Raw genomic sequence first — 11,599 nt, forward strand, 5'->3', positions numbered from 1 at the left:
CCTCTCCCATTGCGGAGCGCAGGCTCCAGACGCGCAGGCTCAGTGGCCATGGCTCACGGGCCCAGCCGCTCCGCGGCATGTGGGACCCTCCCAGACCAGGGCATGAACCCATGTCCCCTGCATCGGCAGGCAGACGCTCAACCACTGCGTCACCAAGGAAGCCCCATATCCACTCTTTTTTAGATTCTTTTCCCATATAGGTCATTACAGAGTGTTGAGAAGAGTTCCCTGTGCTATACAGTAGGTCCTTACTAGTTATCTATTTTATATATAGTAATGTGTATATGTCAATCCCAATCTCCCAATTTATCCTTCCCCCCTCCCCCTAGTAATCATAAGTTTGTTTTCTACATCTGCGACTATTTCTGTTTTGTAAATAAGTTCATTTGTACCATTTTTTTAGATTCCACTTATAAATGACGTCATATGATATTTGTCTTTGTCTGACTTACTTCACTCAGTATGATGATCTCTAGACCCAAGGATGTTGCTGCAAATGGCATTATTTCATTCTTTTTTATGGCTGAGTAATATTCCATTGTATATATGTACCACATATTTTTTATCCATTCCTCTGTTGATGGACATTTAGGTTGCTTCCATGTCCTGGCTATTGTAAATAGTAACAAGCCTTTTTTCTTGAAGACTTTTTCAGGCCGAAGTCTTTCTATTTAGAGTCCAGAAGTATACTGTTGGCATTTTAAATGCTGCAGGACCACTCCTATGGACTGAATATGTCCCTCCAAATTTTATGTGCTGAAACCCTAATCCACAATGTGACAGTATATGGAGATAGAGCTTTTAGACTGTAATTAAGCTAAAAACGAAGCCATAAGGGTGGGGTCCTAATCTGATAACACTGAGGACCTTACAAGAAGAAGGAGAGAGAGCGATCTCTCTCCACACACACACACACACACACACACACACTGAGAAAGTCTATGTCAGGATAGAGTGAGAAGGTGGTTATCTATAAGGCAGGAGGCTAATACTTGTTAGAAATAATTCCTACTGCACCTTGATCTGGGACTCCTAGCCTCTAAAACTATGATAAGATACATTTCTGTCATATAAGCCACCCAATTGATGACATTTTGTTATGGCAGCCCAAGCAGACTATGACATGTTTTGTTAGTGAGAAATAGGGTGCTGCTATAGCAAATACCTAAAAATGTGGAAGTGGCTTTGGAACTGGGTAACGGGTAGATGCTGGAAGAGTTTTACAGTGAAATCTAGAAATATGGACATTAAGGTGACTTTAGTGAGGCCTCAGCTGGAAATGAGCAACACATATAATGTATATGAAATCCATTGTTTGATTTTATGGAATTGGGTCACATGATTGTGGAAGCTGGCAAGTCCAAAATCTGCAGGGCATGCTAGCAGAGCAGAGATCCAGGGAAGAGTTGATATTGTAGTCTTGTATCTAAAGACAGTCCAGAGATGAAATTTTTCTTTCTGTTCCTACAATTCTGGGCTCTTTAGGGTGGCAGATCATGATCTCCAAAAGACAAACACTTCTCCCATGAAAACCAGCAAGAGTCCCATTGTACTATAAGCTATGGATGTTGTGTTGACACTTCAGGATTCTTTTGTTCAGGGAATAGCAAACAACAAGAGGAGTCACCATCTGTTGTGGCCATCCTTATAGACACAGAATGGACCCCCGCTCAAAATTTGTTTCAGACGTCAAGACTGGTAAACACACACACACACACACACACACACACACACACACACACACACATACACATGTTAAAGTCTTATTACTTACATAGTAAGGATTTTTCAAAAGAGCTGGTTTCTTATGCTCGTCCAAAAATGACTTCAGAGATCAGGGAAATGAAACTGGCTTGGGGTTTTATGGTGCGTAGGGTATGGAGATTCTTTTGTACATGCTGTGTGATTTGAACCTCCCATCAGCACCAAAGGAGGGAACACCTTAGTTACTTATAAGCTTGCCCAGATGTGGTACACAAGGGGAATAGGGAGGGGTGAGGCTTAGAAGATGTTAGCAGTCAAGCATTAAAAAATGGATTCAGACTATTACACCATCTAAGGCAAAGGCAATTGACCCTCTCTATCAGGAGGAGGAAGAAATGTTACACAGTGGGAGCAAGCTGAATATGCTTGGCACCAGAGCAATCCAAATGGTGCCTTTTGATACTCTTTTGACCAGTTTTGATGGGAAATAGACATATGTAGCAACCTTGGCCAGAGAAGTGTTCAAGACTTGTCAGGGATGAGGGTCTCAGTCATGTCACGAAGTGAGGTACAGAGGTCAGCTGAGAAGAATAGGAATCTAGAACAGATAGTGGAGGACTCTGGAGGATCTGCTTCTTGGACTTATATGAAGAAGTAGATTTAAGCAGCATAAGAAATAGATTGTGTTGGACATGGAGATGTACCATACATATTCCTCTTCAGGGAAAGGACTTGTTTTTCCAGATTCTAGGTGTCCTGTCAGTAGAAAGTCTTCAGCTTTAGACCTTTATAGGATAGCCTCAGCTGTAGAGAGATGTCTGGCCCATATCCAATGACTGATTGAGGGAGTTGTGTGAAGCCTCATCCATTTCATTGCATCGGTCGCAAAGAAACTCCCTGTAAACATCCTGTATGATGAACTCTGTCTGCTTCCTGGAGAATATAACCAGCAACATCCCCACTAGTGCTACCAATTTCTGTATGACTTGGAATAAGGCTAGTGTTATGGACTGAATGTATTTGCTCCCCCCATTCATACATTGAAGCCCTACCCCTCCCCCAGTGTGGCTATATATGGACTAAGGAAGTAATTAAGGTTAAATGACGTGACCAAAGTGGGGCCGTGATCTGATAAGATTAGTATCCTTATAAGAAGAGATACCTGAGAGCTCACTTGCTCTTTCCACACACATGTATGCATGGGAGGAAAAGCCATGAGAGGACATAGCACAAAGGCTTCAGCTAGGAAGAAAGATTTCAACAGAAATGGAATTTGCCATCACCTTGATCACAGACTTCTAGCCTCCAGAACAGTGACAAAATTAATTTCTTTTTTAAGCTAATCAGTTTGTAGTATTGTTATGGCAGCCTGATTAGTAAATAGACTCAGCAATAAGTCTAATTCTTAAAGAAGACAGAAAATTATTTCTGGTCACCTAATCATCTGGGATAAGAATTTTAGGTCAGTGGCCACCTCTTTTCCATGTGGGTATTTAGATATCAGGTCTTTTCCATCCTGTTTTTCTGCAAAGGCAGAATTTTTAACCTGGAGTCCAAAGAAACTTCAAGGATGTCTAAGGGCAAAATTCTGAGAATCTATAAATTTGTTTATGAAAAAAAATTCATATTTAATTTTGCCAGCCTCCAACCAAAATTTAGCATTTTGTTCATTTATAACTGTGGGCCACAAACCACAGTAGTGGCAAATGTACCTGTGATTTTGTCACAAACAAAGTTCACATAATTTCAAAACAATTATACTTCCTATTACTTTGGAAAGAATGTATTTATTATACCAGTTATAAGATCTTATTAATTAATATGTTATGATGGAAGCATACATATTACTATATCAGTCATTTCAATTGTATTATTTTTATAATTATATTTCAATGTTACTGATGGCCTTTGTAATCCTAAAATTTTTGGCATTTAAACTATTCTGAAAAGAGGCACATACATTACACCAGACTGCCAAAAAGCTCTTCATCTGCTTGGTGGTCAAACTAGTTCATAAGTAAGTCCACAATCCAGTTCAAAGGAGATGGAAAAAGAGTGAAGGAGGTACCCAACTATTGTAATGCCCTGACCAGTAAATGTCACAACACACCTGCACTCATATTCCATTAATTAGAACTTAGTCTCATGGTCACACTTAGTTGTAAGGGAGGCTAGGAAATGCAATATATCAGGGAAGCCTTGTGGCTATGATTCTGTTATAATGGAGAAAGGAAAACAGAGCTGATGAAGTTCATACGATGTATGCCACTACTCTTTTGTACCCTGTCCCCCAACAAGTTTTCTCCCTTTTGTTCTAAGAGTTTACCCACAAATTTTTCTTGGTTTTTCTGAGTAGAGAGATTTGTTTCCTCCTTTACATTACATTTTTTATAATGTGTATTTCTTTTTCTTATCTTGCTGTATTCACTAGGACCTCCAGTATAAGTTTAATAGAAACAATGATAGAGAAAATACTTGTCTTTTTCCCAATTTAGTAAAAATTCTGCTGTGAACTTTTACTACTGAAATATTGGTATAGGTATTTTATGGTTAACATTTTTGAAATTAAGGAAGTTATCTTCTAGTCCTAGTTTGCTAGAATAAGCTGAGATTTATATGGTGAATAGTCGTAGTTCTTCATGATCTGGCTACAGGAATGAATGATTGAATGAGATTTAGTCTCTGCTTGAAAGACAGTGTCTTGGTAATTCCTGACTTACCCCTGGAGAAACTGATATTCCTCCAAGAACAACCTCTGATCCAATTCATTTGGGGAGGTTTAGGAAGGTGCCTGTATAACATTAACTCTGGCCTCTGGATGTAGGGTCTGTGCCAGAGAACATAAATCTGCAAACTGGGAGACCCACACTACAACCTTGGCTTTGACACTAGGCTCCTGGCTGATGTTGACCAACAAGAAAAACAATTAATATTTACAAGGCTTTTTATCAGATGTCTGACTCTGTGATGAGAACATTACATATTCTGTAGCAAGGAATGTTCACAAAATCCTGCTGACACGAATATTATTAGTGTTCCCATTTTACAGATGAGGAAAACAAGGTGCAAGGTTTAATACGTTGTCCAAGATCACAAAACAGTATAAGTAGCAGAGCCAGGATTGTATTGTAACTTCAGTGAAACCAAACTGCATGTTAGTGATGACTTTTCTGTGCTATAAATCACCTTCCCTTCCTGGGCTTCCAGTTTATTATCCATAAAACCAAAATGCAAACTATACCAGGAGTCAGCAAACCTCCATGCAAATTGTCTAATAAAACACTAGAATGTTTGTGGGCTACATACTTTTCTAAACATATCTATTTAGTTCAATCTGGAAGCACAATATCTGCAAAAGCACTGATGCATTTATTATTATTTCCTTGTCACTGAAGAGTTTCGTCTTAGGGCTAGAACTTCAGACAGTACATCATTAACAGTCATTGTACTATTTATGTGTACTGAATTCTAATATTGGAGATTTGAATACGTATTGTCTGAGAGGAAGTCTAGTATGGTGGATGGGGGTAGAAGGGCATGAACAGACAAGGGAAAATTGCTGAAGGATCTGAGGATAGGGAGGTATCAAACTTCAGTGAAACTAACCAGGAGATTTATACTTGAGCAAGTGGGACTGAGGTACAACATTTGGAAAGGAGTCTGATTAGAATACAGAAAAGGAAGGGCCATGAGATATAATATGAATGAATCACTTTCCTTCTCCACTGCCAACTTATAGCTTATCAATAAGGAAACTTTTTAGGGGCAAGGTGGGCTTGTACAGTGAAGTTCATCTCTGTCTCTATTGCTTTTTTGTCCCATGCTTGTTAGGTCACAAAAGCGACATCCCTAGCAGTAGCTCTCAGTCGGTGACTCAGTCCTGTAGTGAAAACACCTTTTTACAACCCACCAATGGCAGTTCTGGCAAGAACACAGAGAACAATTTTGATGGGGTGGGAGGAAGGAGGTTGAGAAGTTCATACATAATCTACTGCATTTATGTTGCTTAATATTCATTGTACTTATTATGAAAATAATGGGTTAGGAGGACCTGACCTGCATTTCAACTATTCTCCAAGAGGGCAGAAGACAGAGCATTTGTCAGCCCAGTAAAATTCCTTGGAGCTAACTAACTGGGGTTCTGACAAAGAGGAGTGCATTGACATGGGGCCTTCTTTTGCTTTGGGTAATGAGTCACTCATTGACTATCTGAACATAAGAGTGGCCTCTTTCACACCCAATGCAGTTCGGCTAGGGTCCAGTCTCCACCCCTGTACAAAGGAAAGCACATCCAAGCCCACATCGATCACATCAGGCTATACTATTTATTTATTTCTCATTGCAATAAGCACATGCAATTAGCCAACAACCTCTTTCCCAACTACACTTCTGTTGGGTCCACAATTTTCCCTAGAAAGAGAATACTCCTGGTGTTTTTCTCCAATATCAACAACAAGAAGGATCTATCAAACTGGATGATAGGATGAAGAAGAGTTATTTCAGGCTGATTCAGAAATCTGACTTCAGGGACAGCTTCAGTTCCCTTTTCACCAATATGCAGCACAGCCTTGTGGGCAGCCTGTGGAGGGGGGGGGGGAGAATAAATATTGCTGATCCCCTGAAGAAACAGGAAACATCTTTGGAACAGTTTAGAAGCAGGAAAGAAGAAGGAAGGATGGGGCCACCCCTTTCCTGTATTGTGTTGATGGTGCTTGAATATGAAGGACACTTGTCTAAGTGTAGTTAATGACTCTCTGGTGATTTTAGAGCTAGATGTCAAGGAACCACCACTCTTTCCATGGCTTTCTGCCTCTAGAAGTCACTTATTAAGATTTCCCCTGCCCCCGCCACCTCCTCAAGAACTGTATCGCATCAGAGTCAATTCTTATGATTAAGTTCTTCTATCAGAATCATTTAGGACATGAAGGTCAAGGATGGAAGTAACTGTTACAATGACTTGTTTGGGGGTAATGAGAATGGCCCTGGAGTAAACCTGGCTTAGGAAAAGTCATTCTGCCTCTACAGGCTTCAGAATTATCACTGATAAAATGAGAGAGTTGAATTAACTGACTCTCAATGGCTCTTACATCTAAAGGATATTAAAGGACTCTAATCTACCAACTTACATTGGAAAGTTTAAGACCATTGTCCTTTGTGAGTCCAGAAAAATCAGCAGTGTCAGCAAAGGCATCCTGGATGCCCATCTTCAAAAGGATGGCTCCAAGGTCATATGTGGCAGAAATGGAAAACTTTGGAACAAACAAGTTAATCCACCTGTGGAGAAAGGGGAAGGGAACATATGGCTATCAATACACCAAGCTCATGATTCCCTCCCTCTCTGTCTCCATGTTATTGTATTGGGCGCTGCTCCTCCCCTAGGTATTGACAACCACTACTATGCAGGCCAACACGTGGCACCAAAACCTCAGAAGTTATCCTGGAAGGAATGCTCTCTGGTTCAGCCCATTTGGGACTGCAACAATGGAAGTTGGAAGATGTGACCCACTTATAATCTCTGGGGGTGTTCATGAAGGTTGGGAAGCCAGTGGCATGAATGTCAATGGGTAGTACCAGGGGGAATTTCATCGTTTTCCATCTAGCACTTCCAGCTCAGTATGAAATATCTATCAATATCCTACCCATCCCCCAAGCTCCACTTGGACTCTGGGGAAGGCACCAATTTACTAGCTGGCTGACTTTGGATAGTTCATTTTATTTTTCTAGTCCTGATTTCTTCATTTGAAAAATGCCTATAATACTATCTCCTTTGCAGGTTTGTTGATGTGCTTAGGTGAAATAAAGTATGTAAAGTGCCCAGCAAAGGGATTGGCAAAGAGTATGTCCTCACTATATTGTAGTGATCAACACACACCTCCTAAGTGGTTCAGAGTGAGTCTCCTGCCTCTGGGTTTCTGCTGAATTCGGTCTCTGTGCCATTATGCCCACCCTCCACTTCTCACATCATCTAAGATGTTTACCCCTTCCGCAGTAAGCGGTTCCACTTCTTCAGTGTTTTAGATGACATGGCCCCTTCCACCCACTCAATCTGGCCCTCCTTGGGAAGGACAAAGAGTGCCAGAGCATTCTTGCTGTAGTCCATTTGCAGCACTGTGCAGTTCAGCTCTGTATCCACCAGGTGATAGTATTGTTCAATCTGGTGCATCATGGGCACTTGCACTGTTGTGGTCTTGTCCACTAAGAAACTGGAACCCTCTTCTGTCTTGGATGGATCAAAAGGATTTGCCCACTGGGCTTAAAATACAAAGAGAAGAGAGTTGTTTGTTTAAAACCAGTATTTGTGCCAATATGAACTTCTCTATCAGTCATCTAATCTAGTAATTAATACCACCACAGAGGTAGGTACCTTCTGTCAACCAGTTTTACAAATGAGTAACTGAGGATCAGGGAGAGAATGTGACTTTACATGTTCTCCCAGGTAGCTGGTGGCAGAGCGAGGAGTCACACCCAGGGTTGTTAGACTCCATGTTCAACAGATGTTCCATCTGTGTTCAGAACCACTATACTTACACTAAACCCATCAGAGCCACAGTTTCCTCTTCCGTAAAAAGGCATAAGCACATCCAACACACAGGGTGAAATGAGACAACAGATCTGTTCTGCCGTTTTATCCGTCTACAAGTGTGTGATTTGTGGCCAAGAATCGTTCACTCCTCCACCAAACATGGCTGACATGTGCTGTAGAACCAGCAGAAATCATTTGGGCACAGCACCTTCAGGAAAGAGTCACATGATTCTTGTTGTTACAAGCACCAGCTTTAGAATCAGACAAACCTGGGTGGGAATACCAGCTCTGAAACTTATTAACTGTGTGAACCTGGGCACTTGTGAAGATTAGATGAGACAAAATGTGTGTAAACCACACATGTAGCATGGTGCTTAGTATATAGTGGGTACATAGTACATGATAGCGACATGATAGTCTTTATGTAACATGCCCAAGAATGAACAGCAAGTGAGGGTCACTTTAAGGTTTAAAACTAATTCTGTTTACCTGCCAAGTGCAAGCTTGTCTCACCTCACCAAATCTTTTGGAAACCATGATTCTGTAGCTAGATGTGAGGAAGGTGTTCATACCATTTTAACTAACCTCTCTGAAAGTTCCCTCTCCCTAGAAATTTCCTGGGCTCATCCACGAGCTGTGTATCCCTCCTGGAAGATCCAAAACTACACACAGCTATGTCCAGTGAAGCAGGTCACTGTAGTATAAGGGACACCTACTGATGCCAGTGAGAAGACACCACGAGCTTCCCCAAGTGCCCCATGAAATTATTGGAACACTGAACTAGAAATGGACATCTTAGAACCTTACCTTTAAAGAAAATATAGTTCACCAGAACCATAATGGTGTTTGGTTTGAGGTCTTGGATGAGGCCCACAATTTTCCCTTTGGTTTTCCTCTCCACATGACTATTGATCTCCTGCTGGGCTGCAGAAACATTGGAGAAGTTTGTAGAAAAGACTTCAGTCTCATAGAGGTTGTTGACATCATCCAAGAACTTTGCCAGTGGTTTCAGCTGCTTCCCAATGAAAAGGGCATTTCCCATCTGTAATTCCAGCTCCTTCTTTGGAAAATTCAGGGAACAAATCAGGTACTGGAAGCCCTGCTGGATCTCTGCCATTGTGGTGTCTGTAAGGTTGAACCCCAAGCTTTCCAGGATTTGAGTTTGGGTGCTGGAGCAGGCCCCAGTGGAGAGCATGGCCAAAGCTGCAGAGATGCTCACAGGGGAAAAGAAGATGTTCTGATCTGGAGTCTCCACGGTGAACCTCCGGTACAGGTTGAATGCAAAGTCAGCATTGATAGATGACATCTTATAGAAAGTGGCATTTTGTTGGGGGGAAAGGCAGGAGGTTATTTTGCCTTCACAGCTGTTAGGTGGTGCACAATGAAGCCCAAGTACCAAGAAAACCAGATAGAAGAACAGTGGCATTTTGGAAGGAGGGTAATCTATAAGAGATGAGGTGAGAAAACCATTGGGGATCTTAGCTGGATGAAAACTCTGAACCAGAAACACGTAATATTCACCCATTGTGATTAGTAAAACTGTAGAAAATATTTACTGGTGTGCTCACTAGGGCCTGTGGGGAGGCCTTTCTCACCTGAAAAACTGATGCCACATCTAATAGGAGCAGGAAATAGGTGGCCTCCTGAGGCCACAGAAATAATGGCAAGGACTGTCATTCAGATGTAATAGTGACATATGAAAACTCTGGGAATAAATCAAATTTATGGAAATTGAATTACTTTTTATTTGAACCAGAGGCAACCTTTTGGAGAAGGAAGACTCTTTAGATAAAATTAGCAATCTCTCTGCTTACATTATTTTTTATAGATAAGAATTTAAATTTTTTTTAATTTGGTGTTTTTCTTAAGGTAAAATCTATGAGAGATAAGAGAATACCTGTACTTTTCTTTGGATAAAAGACAAAGGAGAATAATTTTCACAAGATATGTTTAATTGGAATGGAAGGGTGGTAGTTTATGGAGCCATGTATAAGGTCATGACCTGAAATTAATGCATTCATGCAACACATGGAAGTCACAGGAATATTTCTAAACAACAGGAAGATTAAAGTATAGTTTTTGCATTTCAGATCTCTCACCATCAGTATCATCTAAAGAGTCATATTTAAGTTGCAAGACATCTTATCACTATTATTCTCAAACTCATTCAGGTTTCTTTTAATTATTAGAGCAGAAGCCAGAAAATATGATGTAAGATTCTCCGAGCCTGGATGAGTATGAGGCAGCAGAGAAAGGGAGTCAGCTGTGGAATCCAGCGACCATGGATATGAGTGATAGGAAGGAAGAGCTAGCCCTCCATTCTCTTCCTGAGTGATCTCATCCACTTCCAGGAACTAAACTGCCATTGCACAAAACTACATACTGTATTGCAGAGTGTACTGTGTTCCCAGCCATTTGTCCAGCTGCCTACTGCATATAGCCAACAGAATGTTCCACACATACCTCAGTTTCAATTTGGAAATCTCAGTTTCCTAAAGTAAACGCATCATATTTTTCACCCTCAAGGCTGCTCCTTCATCTTCATTCCACCTCACTGTCTATTGAGGCTCCCATGCCAGAAACCTGGGAGTCATCCTAGGGGCTTCTTCATTCTCATTTCCCACATCTAATGAGTCATGATGCCTTATGAGTACTACCTTCTAAATACCTCTCAAAACTGTTCCTTTCTCTCCCTTTCTACTGTCACTGCCTCAGTTCATGGACTGAACTACTTCACCAGCTCCTAGCAGGTCACACGACCTTCAGTCTCTCCCACTCCAATCCCCCTGCTTCTACCCTTCTATCCAATCTCCACATTGTCACCAAAGTCCTTTTTCTGAAAAAGTCACAGAGGCTGGTAGGAGGTCAATTATCAGATGATTATTACCTCTAGAGACCTTGGCCTCTAGAGGTAATAATTTGGAGCTCATGGTTATTTGGGATTCTGACTTGTTGATAGAGATGCTCAAGGTTCCAAAAGAGAAAAAATGTACTTACAGCACATGCCCAAGAAGCCACTTGCATCTCTCAGAAAGCAAAATCTTTCCATTTTTATAACATGCCCTGTATTGCAAAAGTAGAGTGTTCTTAGTTACTCATTAACCCCAGGCATTAGCCCTGGGGTGATAGTTTCAAAGCTGGTGTACAAAACCAAGGCCAAAAAGAACAAAGTGAAAAATGATAAGGATAGAACTTTGAATGATTGCTTTGCTGCCACATCCTTCATCTATAACAAGAGAGGAAGAAGATTGTCAGAGCAGGCAGGGCCCATGTTCATGCTAGGAAATGTGTCTTTTCACCAGGCAGGATGAGAACCAAGGGCAAACATGCCAAAAGGCAGCAGGGCAAAGATTATTTTCTCCATCACAGCCA

At 41.1% G+C, this 11,599-nt stretch overlaps 1 protein-coding gene across 1 annotated transcript; it reads right to left on the bottom strand.

Moving 5' to 3' along the window:
* Positions 1 to 6,085: 6,085 nt before the first annotated feature.
* On the bottom strand, positions 6,086 to 11,276 carry SERPINA7 (serpin family A member 7; the record flags this gene model as incomplete). The annotated part of the gene is made up of 5 exons (XM_079910600.1): positions 6,086 to 6,283; positions 6,831 to 6,978; positions 7,683 to 7,956; positions 9,035 to 9,670; positions 11,225 to 11,276. The coding sequence occupies 5 exons, from the start codon at positions 11,274 to 11,276 to the stop codon at positions 6,086 to 6,088; spliced, it is 1,308 nt and encodes a 435-aa protein (XP_079766726.1).
* Between the last annotated feature and the right edge of the window lie 323 nt (positions 11,277 to 11,599).

This window comes from Stenella coeruleoalba (genome assembly GCF_951394435.1).
Source record: "Stenella coeruleoalba genome assembly, chromosome: X".
In the NCBI taxonomy this organism is placed as follows: Eukaryota; Metazoa; Chordata; class Mammalia; order Artiodactyla; family Delphinidae; genus Stenella; species Stenella coeruleoalba.